Below are 18,639 nucleotides of genomic sequence, written 5' to 3'. Positions count from 1 at the left end.
AGTTAAGAGTTGACAGCTAGTACAACATGTGTTAATGAAAATTTCAGGATATCGAAAAAAGAAAAAAAATCACTTACCAATGTAACCGACTAAGAAGGTGACCACGAGCTGTTCTGATTTGGTGCAGTCGGAGCATGGCTTTGGGACTACATTTTTGTACAAGAACTCTACAGGTCTCTCAAAGCAAGCAAACTTCATCATTGTGTATGGGATTTGCCTCAACCAGAGTGGAGGCAGACCTTAATAGAATCTATGGGAGAAAGGTTTAGAAATATTCTTTAAACTCGCATATAAGTTTTGAAATAAATCATATACACCAAATAGTCAAAACAACCGAGGTAGTAAACAATGTACAGAACTAAACAAAACAAATAAAGTTTTCTTGCCTATGGGTCTGGAATGGTATGGCCATTGCCAATTTTATGAAGCACAGAAACCTGCTAAGCACAAGAAAAGAAGGCTAAGCAAATACAGGTTACCAGCCAACATTCCATGATGTTCCGGTGGTGCCACTGGTTCAACCCATAACTATTGCTTAGCAAAGAAACTGGTTCAACAATTTTCTGCTAAAAAGCTTGATGAGATTTGGCCCTTGTCCAATATAAAAAAAAAACTATTATAAAATTCTAAATGACCTATCCTCTAATACCTTCCATGGCCCAAAGCTTTGGTTCAACCTCCCTTAATGTATTTGCGAATCCTGGCATTGTTTGAATGCGCACCTTGACTGCTTCCATCGGTGACAGTGCAATGTCAGCAAAGAACTCTGCACTTGCGGAGGCTGTTAGGTACAACGATGTTCCATACACAAGTATGTTCCTCACCCAATAAGTTGCTGTAAAGCGTCTGTCATGAGAAGTAACAAAAAGTTAAATCTAGTTTACCTTCAATCATTTTGATAACACAAAAATGATCCATAGTGTACTAGAAGTTCAAAAGTATTATTTTTATTATTAAAACATAGTTAGAATATAGGCCTACACTAAAAATAGCCTACATAAAAGTTATATTTGTAATTAAGTAACAGTATTTTTATAACATAATTAGACATTAGGCCTTTTCACACTATTGACCTTTGATCCGTGTCAAACCTTATCCGGATAGGGTTGGTGGTAAAATTTCAACACGGATATACACTAACTTTTACACTAGCTCTATAGGAAATCAGCTTTTTGGTTAATACTTGTGTGACTTCCAATCCGGATATTGTGCGACCGTTTCACACTGCAAACAGGGATCAAAGCAGGACAGGGCTACTTTTTAGGAACGCAGCACTTCTTGAAAAAAAGAGGCGTTTTTAAAATATGTGAATATTCATGCTGCATGTAGGTAGGTTCAGTGCATGCACGCTCGCTTACAGGCGCACATACATGTAGTACAGTCATGTACATAACCGCCGAAAGTTTTTTGCATAGCCCCGGAAAAGATTGCATGTGCAAAAGTATCCAGAGCGGACAGTATTGCATGGCGAACACAAATGCATCTGTCACCGGTATGGTCAAAATTTCAGATTTGGGGTCAACAAATTTTATATGATTTTAAGGTTCCAATTGATGCAGAACGGACTACTGAAGACATGTTAACAGTCGAGACTGGGCATAAAACCAAAATATTCAAATTTCTCACTAAATTAAGTTTTGATTTTTAGTCCAAAATGAAATAATTCGACCATGCCGGTATAGTCAAACATTCAGAATTGGGGTCAACAAATTTCCGATTATTTAATGATTCCCAATGATACAGAACAGACTACTGAAGACATTTTATCAGTCGGTACTGGGTATACAACCAAAATATTCAGATAATATATTGAGAAACTGGTGAGTTTGGATTGTTATTGCATATGCACAAATGTCTGCTGAACGGCTTTGCATATAAGCAATAGTGTCCGCCCAAACGCTGTTGCATAATGAAATTGTGTCCTCCCGGACACTTTTGCATAGGCAGTTGTGTAATTCAGAGCAAAACCGTCCCTGCAGTAAATTAAACGCCCTTGGTCGACGGTACACATTCGCCATTTTTTTCTACAAGCTGTATGTAAGAGCATGTCATGAATGACATGAGAAATACTCCTGCTGCAAAAACGGAGGTTCAGTGCAAGCAAGCTCGCTTAGGCGCGCACATACATGTAGTACAGTCATGTACATGTCTTTAGAAGGTTTTTGCATAGCCCCGTACACGATTGCATGAGCAATTGTATCAGAAGCGGACAGTATTGCATGGCGAACACAATTGCATTTGGCAACGGTGTGGTCAAATTTCATATTTGAGGTCAACAAATTTCTGATGATTTCATGGTTCCCAAAGATACAGAACAGTCTACTGAAAACTATGATGCCGGTGTCAAAAAATATCTGTGTCGAGCAAAAGTTTGAGATTTATTGGGAACTTTGTAAGTTTGGGTTTTTGGGCCAAAATTTATAAAAATATGTGATGCCGACATCACAACATTTTCATATCTCAGGTCAACAAATTTTGGGTGATTTTTTGGTTTCAAATGATACAGAAAGGACTGCTGAACACAATTTATCTGTGTGGGATGGGTAAACGAGCAACAGTTTGAGATTTATTAAGAATTTTGTAAGTTTAGATTTGTGGTCCAAAATCAAAAAAATCTGTGATGCCAGCATCACAAAATTTTCAGATTTCGGGTCAACAAATTTTGGGTGATTTTATGGTTTCAAATGATACAGAAAGTACTACTGAACACAATTTATCTGAGTTGGATGGGTAATCGAGAAAAAGTAAGAGATTTATTAGGAATTTTGTAAATTTTGGGTTTTTGTTCCAAAATTAAAAAAATCTGTGATGCCGGCATCACAAAGTTTTTTAGATTTTGGTTAAATTAATTTGGGTGATTTCATAGTTTCAAATGATACAGCAAGGACTACTGAACACAGGTTATCTTTTTGGGATGGGTAAACGACCAAAAGTTTGAGATTTAATGATAATTTTGTAAGGTTGGATTTTTGGTCAAAAATAAAAAAATCTGTGTTGCCGGCGTCACAAAATTTTCAGATTTCGGGTCAACAAATTTTGGGTTATTTTATGTTTCAAATGACACAGAAAGGACTACTGAACACATTTTATTAGTGTGGGATGGATAATCAAGCAAAAGTTTGAGATTTATTGAGCATTTTGTAAGTTTGGGTTTTTGGTAAAAAAAATTTAAAATCTGTGATGCCGGCATCACAAAATTTTCAGATTTCGGGTCAACAAATTTTGGGTGATTTTAAGGTTTCAAATGATACAGAAAGGACTACTAACCACATTTTGTCGGTGTGGGATGGGTAAACGAGCAAAAGTTTGAGATTTATTGACAATTTTGTAAGTTTGGAGTTTTGGTCCAAAATCCCAAAAATCTGTGATGCCGTCATCACAAAATTTTCAGATTTCGGGGCTACAAATTTTGGGTGATTTTATGGATTCAAATGATACAGAAAGGACTACTGAGCACATTTTGTCAGTGTGGGATGGGTAAACGAGCAAAAGTTTGGGATTTATTGAGCATTTTGTAAGTTTGGGTGTTTTGGCCAAAATTATAAAAAAATCTGTGATGCCGGCATCACAAAATTTTCAGATTTCGGGTGAACAAACTTTCGGTGATTTTATGGTTTCAAATGATACAGAAAGGACTACTGAACACATTTTATCACTGTGGGATAGCTAATCGAGCAAAAGTTTGAGATTTATTGAGCATTTTGTAAGTTTGAGTTTTTGGGCCAAAATTAAAAAAAATCACAAAATTTTCAGATTTCGGGTCAACAAATTTTCGGTGATTTTATGGTTTCAAATGATACAGAAAGGACTACTGAACACATGTTATCAGTGTGGGATGGGTAATCGAGCAAAAGTTTGAGATTTATTGAGCATTCTGTAAGTTTCGGTTTTTGGGCCAAAATTTTAAAAATCTGTGATGCCGGCATCACAAAATTTTCAGATTTCGGGTCAACAAATTTTCGGGGATTTTATGGTTTCAAATGATACAGGAAGGACTACTGAACACATTTTATCAGTGTGGGATGGGTAATCGAGCAAAACTATGAGATTTATTGAGCATTTTGTAAGTTTGGGTTTTTGGGCCAAAATTTAAAAAATCTGTGATGCCGGCATCACAAAATTTTCAGATTTCGGGTCAACAAATTTTCGGTGATTTTATGGTTTCAAATGATACAGAAAGGACTACTGAACACATTTTATCAGTGTGGGATAGCTAATCGAGCAAAAGTTTGAGATTTATTAAGCATTTTGTAAGTTTGAGTTTTTGGGCCAAAATTTAAAAAAATCACAAAATTTTCAGATTTCGGGTCAACAAATTTTCTGTGATTTTATGGTTTCAAATGATACAGAAAGGACTACTGAACACATTTTATCAGTGTGGGATGGGTAATCGAGCAAAAGTATGAGATTTATTGAGCATTTTGTAAGTTTGGGTTTTTGGGCCAAAATTAAAAAAATCTGTGATGCCGGCATGACAAAATTTTCAGATTTCGGGTCAACAAATTTTGGATGATTTTATGGTTTCAAATGATACAGAAAGGACTACTGAACACATTTTATCAGTGTGGGATAGCTAATCGAGCAAAAGTTTGAGATTTATTGAGCATTTTTTAAGTTTGGGTTTTAGGGCCAAAATTATAAAAAATCTGTGATGCCGGCATCACAAAATTGTCAGATTTCGGGTCAACAAATTTTGGGTGATTTTATGGTTTGAAATGATACAAAAAGGACTACTGAACACATTTTATCAGTGTGGGATGGGTAATCGAGCAAAAGTTTGAGATTTATTGAGCATTTTGTAAGTTTGGGGTTTTGGGCCAAAATTAAAAAAATCTGTGATGCCGGCATCACAAAACTTTCAGATTTCGGGTCAACAAATTTTGGGTGATTTTATGGTTTCAAATGATACAAAAAGGACTACTGAACACATTTCATCAGTGTGGGATGGGTAATCGAGCAAAAGTTTGAGATTTATTGAGCATTTTGGAGGTTTGGGTTTTTGGGCCAAAATTTAAAAAATCTGTGATGCCGGCATCACAAAATTTTCAGATTTCGGGTCAACAAATTTTGGGTGATTTTATGGTTTCAAATGATACAGAAAGGACTACTGAACACATGTTGTCAGTGTGCGATGGGTAATCGAGCAAAAGTTTGAGATTTATTGAGCATTCTGTAAGTTTGGGTTTTTGGGCCAAAATTTAAAAAATCTGTGATGCCGGCATCACAAAATTTTCAGATTTCGGGTCAACAAATTTGGGTGATTTAATGGTTTCAAATGATACAGAAAGGAGTACTGAACACATTTTATCAGTGTGGGATGGGTAATCGAGCAAAAGTTTGAGATTTTTTGAGCATTTTTTAAGTTTGGGTTTTAGGGCCAAAATTATAAAAAATCTGTGATGCCGGCATCACAAAATTTTCAGATTTCGGGTCAACAAATTTTGGGTGATTTTATGGTTTCAAATGATACAGAAAGGAATACTGAACACATTTTATCAGTGTGGGACGGGTAATCGAGCAAAAGTTTGAGATTTATTGAGCATTTTGTAAGTTTGGGTTTTTGGGCCAAAATTAAAAAAATCTGTGATGCCGGCATCACAAAATTTTCAGATTTCGGGTCAACAAATTTTGGGTGATTTTATGGTTTCAAATGATACAGAAAGGACTACTGAACACATTTTATCAGTGTGGGACGGGTAATCGAGCAAAAGTTTGAGATTTATTTAGCATTTTTTAAGTTTGGGTTTTAGGGCTAAAATTATAAAAAATCTGTGATGCCGGCATCACAAAATTTTCAGATTTCGGGTCAACAAATTTTGGGTGATTTTATGGTTTCAAATGATACAGAAAGGACTACTGAACGCATTTTATCAGAGTGGGATGGGTAAACGAGCAAAAGTTTGAGATTTATTGAGCATTTTGTAAGTTTGGGGTTTTGGGCCAAAATTATAAAAAAAATCTGTGATGCCGGCATCACAAAATTTTCAAATTTTGGGTCAACAAATTTTCGGTGATTTTATGGTTTCAAATGATACAAAAAGGACTACTGAACACGTTTTATCAGTGTGGGATGGGTAATCGAGCAAAAGTTTGAGATTTATTGAGCATTTTGTAAGTTTGGGGTTTTGGGCCAAAATTAAAAAAATCTGTGATGCCGGCATCACAAAACTTTCAGATTTCGGGTCAACAAATTTTCGGTGATTTTATAGTTTCAAATGATACAGAAAGGACTACTGAACACATTTTATCAGTGTGGGATAGCTAATCGAGCAAAAGTTTGAGATTTATTGAGCATTTTGTAAGTTTGAGTTTTTGGGCCAAAATTTAAAAAAATCACAAAATTTTCAGATTTCGGGTCAACACATTTTCGGTGATTTTATGGTTTCAAATGATACAGAAAAGACTACTGAACACATGTTATCAGTGTGGGACGGGTAATCGAGCAAAAGTTTGAGATTTATTGAGCATTTTGTAAGTTTGGGTTTTTGGGCCAAAATTAAAAAAATCTGTGATGCCGGCATCACAAATTTTTCAGATTTCAGGTCAACAAATTTTCGGTGATTTTATGGTTTCAAATGATAGAGAAAGGGCTACTGAACACATTTCATCAGTGTGGGATAGCTAATCGAGCAAAATTTTGAGATTTATTGAGCATTTTGGAAGTTTGAACTTTTGGGCCAAAATTTAAAAAAAAACACAAAATTTTCAGATTTCGGGTCAACAAATTTTCGGTGATTTTATGGTTTGAAATGATACAGAAAGGACTACTGAACACATTTTATCAGTGTGGGACGGGTAATCAAGCAAAAGTTTGAGATTTATTAAGCATTTTGTAAGTTTGGGTTTTTGGGCCAAAATTTAAAAAATCTGTGATGCCGGCATCACAAAATTTTCAGATTTCGGGAAAACAAATTTTGGGTTATTTTATGGTTTCAAATGACACAGAAAGGACTACTGAACACATTTTATCAGTGTGGGATGGATAATCAAGCAAAAGTTTGAGATTTATTGAGCATTTTGTAAGTTTGGGTTTTTGGGAAAAAATTTTTAAAATCTGTGATGCCCCGGCATCACAAAATTTTCAGATTTCGGGTCAACAAATTTTGGGTGATTTTAAGGTTTCAAATGATACAGAAAGGACTACTAACCACATTTTGTCGGTGTGGGATGGGTAAACGAGCAAAAGTTTGAGATTTATTGACAATTTTGTAAGTTTGGAGTTTTGGTCCAAAATCCCCAAAATCTGTGATGCCGGCATCACAAAATTTTCAGATTTAGGGGCTACAAATTTTGGGTGATTTTATGGTTTCAAATGATACAGAAAGGACTACTGAGCACATTTTGTCAGTCTGGGATGGGTAAACGAGCAAAAGTTTGGGATTTATTGAGCATTTTGTAAGTTTGGGTGTTTTGGCCAAAATTATAAAAAAATCTGTGATGCCGGCATCACAACATTTTCAGATTTCGGGTGAACAAATTTTCGGTGATTTTATGGTTTCAAATGATACAGAAAGGACTACTGAACACATTTTATCAGTGTGGGATAGCTAATCGAGCAAAAGTTTGAGATTTATTGAGCATTTTGTAAGTTTGAGTTTTTGGGCCAAAATTAAAAAAAATCACAAAATTTTCAGATTTCGGGTCAACAAATTTTGGGTGATTTTATGGTTTCAAATGATACAGAAAGGACTACTGAACACATTTGATCAGTATGGGATGGGTAATCGAGCAAAAGTTTGAGATTTATTGAGCATTTTGTAAGTTTGGGTTTTTGGGCCAAAATTACAAAAAATCTGTGATGCCGGCATCACAAAATTTTCAGATTTCGGGTCAACAAATTTTGGGTGATTTTATGGTTTCAAATGATACAGAAAGGACTACTGAACACATTTAATCAGTGTGGGACGGGTAATCGAGCAAAATTTTGAGATTTATTGAGCATTTTGTAAGTTTGGGTTTTTGGGCCAAAATTAAAAAAATCTGTGATGCCGGCATCACAAAATTTTCAGATTTCGGGTCAACAAATTTTCGGTGATTTTATGGTTTCAAATGATACAGAAAGGACTACTGAACACATTTTATCAGTGTGGGATAGCTAATAGAGCAAAAGTTTGAGATTTATTGAGCATTTTGTAAGTTTGAGTTTTTGGGCCAAAATTTAAAAAAAATCACAAAATTTTCAGATTTCGGGACAACAAATTTTCGGTGATTTTATGGTTTCAAATGATACAGAAAGGACTACTGAACACATGTTATCAGTGTGGGATGGGTAATCAAGCAAAAGTTTGAGATTTATTGAGCATTCTGTAAGTTTCGGTTTTTGGGCCAAAATTTAAAAAATCTGTGATGCCGGCATCACAAAATTTTCAGATTTCGGGTCAACAAATTTTCGGTGATTTTATGGTTTCAAATGATACAGGAAGGAGTACTGAACACATTTTATCAGTGTGGGATGGGTAATCGAGCAAAAGTATGAGATTTATTGAGCATTTTGTAAGTTTGGGTTTTTGGGCCAAAATTAAAAAAATCTGTGATGCCGGCATCACAAAATTTTCAGATTTTGGGTCAACAAGTTTTGGGTGATTTTATGGTTTCAAATGATACAGAAAGGACTACTGAACACATGTTGTCAGTGTGGGACGGGTAATCGAGCAAAAGTTTGAGATTTATTGAGCATTCTGTAAGTTTGGGTTTTTGGGCCAAAATTTAAAAAATCTGTGATGCCGGCATCACAAAATTTTCAGATCTCGGGTCAACAAATTTTCAGTGATTTTATGGTTTCAAATGATACAGAAAGGAATACTGAACACATTTTATCAGTGTGGGACGGGTAATCGAGCAAAAGTTTGAGATTTATTGAGCATTTTGTAAGTTTGAGTTTTTGGGCCAAAATTATAAAAAATCTGTGATGCCGGCATCACAAAATTTTCAGATTTCGGGTCAACAAAATTTGGTTTATTTTATGGTTTCAAATGACACAGAAAGGACTACTGAACACATTTTATCAGTGTGGGATGGATAATCAAGCAAAAGTTTGAGATTTATTGAGCATTTTGTAAGTTTGGGTTTTTGGGAAAAAATTTTTAAAATCTGTGATGCCGGCATCACAAAATTTTCAGATTTCGGGTCAACAAATTTTGGGTGATTTTAAGGTTTCAAATGATACAGAAAGGACTACTAACCACATTTTGTCGGTGTGGGATGGGTAAACGAGCAAAAGTTTGAGATTTATTGAGCATTTTGGAAGTTTGAACTTTTGGGCCAAAATTTAAAAGAAATCACAAAATTTTCAGATTTCGGGTCAACAAATTTTGGGTGATTTTATGGTTTCAAATGATACAGAAAGGACTACTGAACACATGTTGTCAGTGTGCGATGGGTAATCGAGCAAAAGTTTGAGATTTATTGAGCATTCTGTAAGTTTGGGTTTTTGGGCCAAAATTTAAAAAATCTGTGATGCCGGCATCACAAAATTTTCAGATTTCGGGTCAACAAATTTTCGGGGATTTTATGGTTTCAAATGAGACAGGAAGGACTACTGAACACATTTTATCAGTGTGGGACGGGTAATCGAGCAAAAGTTTGAGATTTATTGAGCATTTTGTAAGTTTGGGTTTTTGGGCCAAAATTAAAAAAATCTGTGATGCCGGCATCACAAAATTTTCAGATTTCGGGTCAACAAATTTTGGGTGATTTTATGGTTTCAAATGATACAGAAAGGACTACTGAACACATGTTATCAGTGTGGGATGGGTAATCAAGCAAAAGTTTGAGATTTATTGAGCATTCTGTAAGTTTCGGTTTTTGGGCCAAAATTTAAAAAATCTGTGATGCCGGCATCACAAAATTTTCAGATTTCGGGTCAACAAATTTTCGGTGATTTTATGGTTTCAAATGATACAGGAAGGAGTACTGAACACATTTTATCAGTGTGGGATGGGTAATCGAGCAAAAGTATGAGATTTATTGAGCATTTTGTAAGTTTGGGTTTTTGGGCCAAAATTAAAAAAATCTGTGATGCCGGCATCACAAAATTTTCAGATTTTGGGTCAACAAGTTTTGGGTGATTTTATGGTTTCAAATGATACAGAAAGGACTACTGAACACATGTTGTCAGTATGGGACGGGTAATCGAGCAAAAGTTTGAGATTTATTGAGCATTCTGTAAGTTTGGGTTTTTGGGCCAAAATTTAAAAAATCTGTGATGCCGGCATCACAAAATTTTCAGATCTCGGGTCAACAAATTTTCAGTGATTTTATGGTTTCAAATGATACAGAAAGGAATACTGAACACATTTTATCAGTGTGGGACGGGTAATCAAGCAAAAGTTTGAGATTTATTGAGCATTTTGTAAGTTTGAGTTTTTGGGCCAAAATTATAAAAAATCTGTGATGCCGGCATCACAAAATTTTCAGATTTCGGGTCAACAAATTTTGGTTTATTTTATGGTTTCAAATGACACAGAAAGGACTACTGAACACATTTTATCAGTGTGGGATGGATAATCAAGCAAAAGTTTGAGATTTATTGAGCATTTTGTAAGTTTGGGTTTTTGGGAAAAAATTTTTAAAATCTGTGATGCCGGCATCACAAAATTTTCAGATTTCGGGTCAACAAATTTTGGGTGATTTTATGGTTTCAAATGATACAGAAAGGACTACTGAACACATTTAATCAGTGTGGGACGGGTAATCGAGCAAAATTTTGAGATTTATTGAGCATTTTGTAAGTTTGGGTTTTTGGGCCAAAATTAAAAAAATCTGTGATGCCGGCATCACAAAATTTTCAGATTTCGGGTCAACAAATTTTCGGTGATTTTATGGTTTCAAATGATACAGAAAGGACTACTGAACACATTTTATCAGTGTGGGATAGCTAATAGAGCAAAAGTTTGAGATTTATTGAGCATTTTGTAAGTTTGAGTTTTTGGGCCAAAATTTAAAAAAAATCACAAAATTTTCAGATTTCGGGTCAACAAATTTTCGGTGATTTTATGGTTTCAAATGATACAGAAAGGACTACTGAACACATGTTATCAGTGTGGGATGGGTAATCAAGCAAAAGTTTGAGATTTATTGAGCATTCTGTAAGTTTCGGTTTTTGGGCCAAAATTTAAAAAATCTGTGATGCCGGCATCACAAAATTTTCAGATTTCGGGTCAACAAATTTTCGGTGATTTTATGGTTTCAAATGATACAGGAAGGAGTACTGAACACATTTTATCAGTGTGGGATGGGTAATCGAGCAAAAGTATGAGATTTATTGAGCATTTTGTAAGTTTGGGTTTTTGGGCCAAAATTAAAAAAATCTGTGATGCCGGCATCACAAAATTTTCAGATTTTGGGTCAACAAGTTTTGGGTGATTTTATGGTTTCAAATGATACAGAAAGGACTACTGAACACATGTTGTCAGTGTGGGACGGGTAATCGAGCAAAAGTTTGAGATTTATTGAGCATTCTGTAAGTTTGGGTTTTTGGGCCAAAATTTAAAAAATCTGTGATGCCGGCATCACAAAATTTTCAGATCTCGGGTCAACAAATTTTCAGTGATTTTATGGTTTCAAATGATACAGAAAGGAATACTGAACACATTTTATCAGTGTGGGACGGGTAATCGAGCAAAAGTTTGAGATTTATTGAGCATTTTGTAAGTTTGAGTTTTTGGGCCAAAATTATAAAAAATCTGTGATGCCGGCATCACAAAATTTTCAGATTTCGGGTCAACAAATTTTGGTTTATTTTATGGTTTCAAATGACACAGAAAGGACTACTGAACACATTTTATCAGTGTGGGATGGATAATCAAGCAAAAGTTTGAGATTTATTGAGCATTTTGTAAGTTTGGGTTTTTGGGAAAAAATTTTTAAAATCTGTGATGCCGGCATCACAAAATTTTCAGATTTCGGGTCAACAAATTTTGGGTGATTTTAAGGTTTCAAATGATACAGAAAGGACTACTAACCACATTTTGTCGGTGTGGGATGGGTAAACGAGCAAAAGTTTGAGATTTATTGAGCATTTTGGAAGTTTGAACTTTTGGGCCAAAATTTAAAAGAAATCACAAAATTTTCAGATTTCGGGTCAACAAATTTTGGGTGATTTTATGGTTTCAAATGATACAGAAAGGACTACTGAACACATGTTGTCAGTGTGCGATGGGTAATCGAGCAAAAGTTTGAGATTTATTGAGCATTCTGTAAGTTTGGGTTTTTGGGCCAAAATTTAAAAAATCTGTGATGCCGGCATCACAAAATTTTCAGATTTCGGGTCAACAAATTTTCGGGGATTTTATGGTTTCAAATGAGACAGGAAGGACTACTGAACACATTTTATCAGTGTGGGACGGGTAATCGAGCAAAAGTTTGAGATTTATTGAGCATTTTGTAAGTTTGGGTTTTTGGGCCAAAATTAAAAAAATCTGTGATGCCGGCATCACAAAATTTTCAGATTTCGGGTCAACAAATTTTGGGTGATTTTATGGTTTCAAATGATACAGAAAGGACTACTGAACACATGTTATCAGTGTGGGATGGGTAATCAAGCAAAAGTTTGAGATTTATTGAGCATTCTGTAAGTTTCGGTTTTTGGGCCAAAATTTAAAAAATCTGTGATGCCGGCATCACAAAATTTTCAGATTTCGGGTCAACAAATTTTCGGTGATTTTATGGTTTCAAATGATACAGGAAGGAGTACTGAACACATTTTATCAGTGTGGGATGGGTAATCGAGCAAAAGTATGAGATTTATTGAGCATTTTGTAAGTTTGGGTTTTTGGGCCAAAATTAAAAAAATCTGTGATGCCGGCATCACAAAATTTTCAGATTTTGGGTCAACAAGTTTTGGGTGATTTTATGGTTTCAAATGATACAGAAAGGACTACTGAACACATGTTGTCAGTGTGGGACGGGTAATCGAGCAAAAGTTTGAGATTTATTGAGCATTCTGTAAGTTTGGGTTTTTGGGCCAAAATTTAAAAAATCTGTGATGCCGGCATCACAAAATTTTCAGATCTCGGGTCAACAAATTTTCAGTGATTTTATGGTTTCAAATGATACAGAAAGGAATACTGAACACATTTTATCAGTGTGGGACGGGTAATCGAGCAAAAGTTTGAGATTTATTGAGCATTTTGTAAGTTTGAGTTTTTGGGCCAAAATTATAAAAAATCTGTGATGCCGGCATCACAAAATTTTCAGATTTCGGGTCAACAAATTTTGGTTTATTTTATGGTTTCAAATGACACAGAAAGGACTACTGAACACATTTTATCAGTGTGGGATGGATAATCAAGCAAAAGTTTGAGATTTATTGAGCATTTTGTAAGTTTGGGTTTTTGGGAAAAAATTTTTAAAATCTGTGATGCCGGCATCACAAAATTTTCAGATTTCGGGTCAACAAATTTTGGGTGATTTTAAGGTTTCAAATGATACAGAAAGGACTACTAACCACATTTTGTCGGTGTGGGATGGGTAAACGAGCAAAAGTTTGAGATTTATTGAGCATTTTGGAAGTTTGAACTTTTGGGCCAAAATTTAAAAGAAATCACAAAATTTTCAGATTTCGGGTCAACAAATTTTGGGTGATTTTATGGTTTCAAATGATACAGAAAGGACTACTGAACACATGTTGTCAGTGTGCGATGGGTAATCGAGCAAAAGTTTGAGATTTATTGAGCATTCTGTAAGTTTGGGTTTTTGGGCCAAAATTTAAAAAATCTGTGATGCCGGCATCACAAAATTTTCAGATTTCGGGTCAACAAATTTTCGGGGATTTTATGGTTTCAAATGAGACAGGAAGGACTACTGAACACATTTTATCAGTGTGGGATGGGTAATCGAGCAAAAGTTTGAGATTTATTGAGCATTTTGTAAGTTTGGGTTTTTGGGCCAAAATTATAAAAAAATCTGTGATGCCGGCATCACAAAATTTTCAGATTTCTGGTCAACAAATTTTGGGTTATTTTATGGTTTCAAATGACACAGAAAGGACTACTGAACACATTTGATCAGTATGGGATGGGTAATCGAGCAAAAGTTTGAGATTTATTGAGCATTTTGTAAGTTTGGGTTTTTGGGCCAAAATTAAAAAAATCTGTGATGCCGGCATGACAAAATTTTCAGATTTCGGGTCAACAAATTTTCGGTGATTTTATGGTTTCAAATGATACAGAAAGGACTACTGAACACATTTTATCAGTGTGGGATAGCTAATAGAGCAAAAGTTTGAGATTTATTGAGCATTTTGTAAGTTTGAGTTTTTGGGCCAAAATTTAAAAAAAATCACAAAATTTTCAGATTTCGGGTCAACAAATTTTCGGTGATTTTATGGTTTCAAATGATACAGAAAGGACTACTGAACACATGTTATCAGTGTGGGATGGGTAATCGAGCAAAAGTTTGAGATTTAATGAGCATTCTGTAAGTTTCGGTTTTTGGGCCAAAATTTTAAAAATCTGTGATGCCGGCATCACAAAATTTTCAGATTTCGGGTCAACAAATTTTCGGTGATTTTATGGTTTCAAATGATACAGGAAGGAGTACTGAACACATTTTATCAGTGTGGGATGGGTCATCGAGCAAAAGTATGAGATTTATTGAGCATTTTGTGAGTTTGGGTTTTTGGGCCAAAATTAAAAAAATCTGTGATGCCGGCATCACAAAATTTTCAGATTTCGGGTCAACAAATTTTGGATGATTTTATGGTTTCAAATGATACAGAAAGGACTACTGAACACATTTTATCAGTGTGGGATAGCTAATTGAGCAAAAGTTTGAGATTTATTGAGCATTTTTTAAGTTTGGGTTTTAGGGCCAAAATTTAAAAAATCTGTGATGCCGGCATCACAAAATTTTCAGATTTCGGGTCAACAAATTTTCGGGGATTTTATGGTTTCAAATGAGACAGGAAGGACTACTGAACACATTTTATCAGTGTGGGATGGGTAATCGAGCAAAAGTTTGAGATTTATTGAGCATTTTGTAAGTTTGGGTTTTTGGGCCAAAATTATAAAAAAATCTGTGATGCCGGCATCACAAAATTTTCAGATTTCGGGTCAACAAATTTTGGGTTATTTTATGGTTTCAAATGACACAGAAAGGACTACTGAACACATTTGATCAGTATGGGATGGGTAATCGAGCAAAAGTTTGAGATTTATTGAGCATTTTGTAAGTTTGGGTTTTTGGGCCAAAATTAAAAAAATCTGTGATGCCGGCATGACAAAATTTTCAGATTTCGGGTCAACAAATTTTCGGTGATTTTATGGTTTCAAATGATACAGAAAGGACTACTGAACACATTTTATCAGTGTGGGATAGCTAATAGAGCAAAAGTTTGAGATTTATTGAGCATTTTGTAAGTTTGAGTTTTTGGGCCAAAATTTAAAAAAAATCACAAAATTTTCAGATTTCGGGTCATTAAATTTTCGGTGATTTTATGGTTTCAAATGATACAGAAAGGACTACTGAACACATGTTATCAGTGTGGGATGGGTAATCGAGCAAAAGTTTGAGATTTAATGAGCATTCTGTAAGTTTCGGTTTTTGGGCCAAAATTTTAAAAATCTGTGATGCCGGCATCACAAAATTTTCAGATTTCGGGTCAACAAATTTTCGGTGATTTTATGGTTTCAAATGATACAGGAAGGAGTACTGAACACATTTTATCAGTGTGGGATGGGTCATCGAGCAAAAGTATGAGATTTATTGAGCATTTTGTAAGTTTGGGTTTTTGGGCCAAAATTAAAAAAATCTGTGATGCCGGCATCACAAAATTTTCAGATTTCGGGTCAACAAATTTTGGATGATTTTATGGTTTCAAATGATACAGAAAGGACTACTGAACACATTTTATCAGTGTGGGATAGCTAATTGAGCAAAAGTTTGAGATTTATTGAGCATTTTTTAAGTTTGGGTTTTAGGGCCAAAATTTAAAAAATCTGTGATGCCGGCATCACAAAATTTTCAGATTTCGGGTCAACAAATTTTGGGTGATTTTATGGTTTCAAATGATACAGAAAGGACTACTGAACACATTTTATCAGAGTGGGATGGGTAAACGAGCAAAAGTTTGAGATTTATTGAGCATTTTGTAAGTTTGGGGTTTTGAGCCAAAATTATAAAAAAAATCTGTGATGCCGGCATCACAAAATTTTCAGATTTCGGGTCAACAAATTTTGGGTGATTTTATGGTTTCAAATGATACAGAAAGGACTACTGAACACATTTTATCAGTGTGGGACGGGTAATCGAGCAAAAGTTTGAGATTTATTGAGCATTTTGTAAGTTTGGGTTTTTGGGCCAAAATTAAAAAAATCTGTGATGCCGGCATCACAAATTTTTCAGATTTCGGGTCAACAAATTTTCGGTGATTTTATGGTTTCAAATGATACAGAAAGGACTACTGAACACATTTCATCAATGTGGGATAGCTAATCGAGCAAAATTTTGAGATTTATTGAGCATTTTGGAAGTTTGAACTTTTGGGCCAAAATTTAAAAAAAATCACAAAATTTTCAGATTTCGGGTCAACAAATTTTGGGTGATTTTATGGTTTCAAATGATACAGAAAGGACTACTGAACACATGTTGTCAGTGTGCGATGGGTAATCGAGCAAAAGTTTGAGATTTATTGAGCATTCTGTAAGTTTGGGTTTTTGGGCCAAAATTTAAAAAATCTGTGATGCCGGCATCACAAAATTTTCAGATTTCGGGTCAACAAATTTTCGGGGATTTTATGGTTTCAAATGAGACAGAAAGGACTACTGAACACATTTTATCAGTGTGGGATGGGTAATCGAGCAAAAGTTTGAGATTTATTGAGCATTTTGTAAGTTTGGGTTTTTAGGCCAAAATTATAAAAAAAATCTGTGATGCCGGCATCACAAAATTTTCAGATTTCGGGTCAACAAATTTTGGGTGATTTTATGGTTTCAAATGATACAAAAAGGACTACTGAACACATTTTATCAGTGTGGGATGGGTAATCGAGCAAAAGTTTGAGATTTATTGAGCATTTTGTAAGTTTGGGGTTTTCGGCCAAAATTAAAAAAATCTGTGATGCCGGCATCACAAAATTTTCAGATTTCGGGTCAACAAATTTTGGGTGATTTTATGGTTTCAAATGATACAAAAAGGACTACTGAACACATTTCATCAGTGTGGGATGGGTAATCGAGCAAAAGTTTGAGATTTATTGAGCATTTTGGAGGTTTGGGTTTTTGGGCCAAAATTTAAAAAATCTGTGATGCCGGCATCACAAAATTTTCAGATTTCGGGTCAACAAATTTTGGGTGATTTTATGGTTTCAAATGATACAGAAAGGACTACTGAACACATGTTGTCAGTGTGCGATGGGTAATCGAGCAAAAGTTTGAGATTTATTGAGCATTCTGTAAGTTTGGGTTTTTGGGCCAAAATTTAAAAAATCTGTGATGCCGGCATCACAAAATTTTCAGATTTCGGGTCAACAAATTTTGGGTGATTTAATGGTTTCAAATGATACAGAAAGGAGTACTGAACACATTTTATCAGTGTGGGATGGGTAATCGAGCAAAAGTTTGAGATTTTTTGAGCATTTTTTAAGTTTGGGTTTTAGGGCCAAAATTATAAAAAATCTGTGATGCCGGCATCACAAAATTTTCAGATTTCGGGTCAACAAATTTTCGGTGATTTTATGGTTTCAAATGATACAGAAAGGACTACTGAACACATTTCATCAGTGTGGGATAGCTAATCAAGCAAAATTTTGAGATTTATTGAGCATTTTGGAAGTTTGAACTTTTGGGCCAAAATTTAAAAAAAATCACAAAATTTTCAGATTTCGGGTCAACAAATTTTCGGTGATTTTATGGTTTCAAATGATACAGAAAGGACTACTGAACACATGTTGTCAGTGTGCGATGGGTAATCGAGCAAAAGTTTGAGATTTATTGAGCATTCTGTAAGTTTGGGTTTTTGGGCCAAAATTTAAAAAATCTGTGATGCCGGCATCACAAAATTTTCAGATTTCGGGTCAACAAATTTTCGGGGATTTTATGGTTTCAAATGAGACAGGAAGGACTACTGAACACATTTTATCAGTGTGGGATGGGTAATCGAGCAAAAGTTTGAGATTTATTGAGCATTTTGTAAGTTTGGGTTTTTGGGCCAAAATTATAAAAAAATCTGTGATGCCGGCATCACAAAATTTTCAGATTTCGGGTCAACAAATTTTGGGTGATTTTATGGTTTCAAATGATACAGAAAGGACTACTGAACACATTTTATCAGAGTGGGATGGGTAAACGAGCAAAAGTTTGAGATTTATTGAGCATTTTGTAAGTTTGGGGTTTTGAGCCAAAATTAAAAAAATCTGTGATGCCGGCATCACAAAATTTTCAGATTTCGGGTCAACAAATTTTGGGTGATTTTATGGTTTCAAATGATACAAAAAGGACTACTGAACACATTTCATCAGTGTGGGATGGGTAATCGAGCAAAAGTTTGAGATTTATTGAGCATTTTGGAGGTTTGGGTTTTTGGGCCAAAATTTAACAAATCTGTGATGCCGGCATCACAAAATTTTCAGATTTCGGGTCAACAAATTTTGGGTGATTTAATGGTTTCAAATGATACAGAAAGGAGTACTGAACACATTTC

At 34.9% G+C, this 18,639-nt stretch overlaps 2 protein-coding genes across 5 annotated transcripts in view; both read right to left on the bottom strand.

Annotated features, from left to right (window-relative positions):
* LOC139936626 (uncharacterized) overlaps positions 1–18,639 on the bottom strand; it is a 124,581-nt gene that overhangs the window by 2,352 nt on the left and 103,590 nt on the right. For 2 of the 3 annotated variants that reach the window (XM_071931478.1, XM_071931480.1), the window contains exons 4-5: positions 650–846; positions 78–250 (exon numbers count right to left, since the gene is read on the bottom strand). In XM_071931478.1, the coding sequence (XP_071787579.1) occupies positions 219–250; positions 650–846 (229 nt within the window). In that variant the 3' untranslated portion in view covers positions 78–218. The remainder of the gene's footprint in view (positions 1–77; positions 251–649; positions 847–18,639) is intronic. The other variant, XM_071931481.1, reaches the window with a different exon arrangement.
* Positions 1–18,639, bottom strand: part of LOC139936624 (E3 ubiquitin-protein ligase MYCBP2-like) — a 242,586-nt gene that overhangs the window by 164,688 nt on the left and 59,259 nt on the right. The window lies entirely within an intron of this gene.

This window comes from Asterias amurensis, chromosome 4 (genome assembly GCF_032118995.1).
Source record: "Asterias amurensis chromosome 4, ASM3211899v1".
Lineage (NCBI taxonomy): Eukaryota > Metazoa > Echinodermata > Asteroidea > Forcipulatida > Asteriidae > Asterias > Asterias amurensis.
The sequence above is the reverse complement of the archived record's forward strand: the minus strand, read 5'-3'. Positions and strand labels throughout refer to the sequence as shown.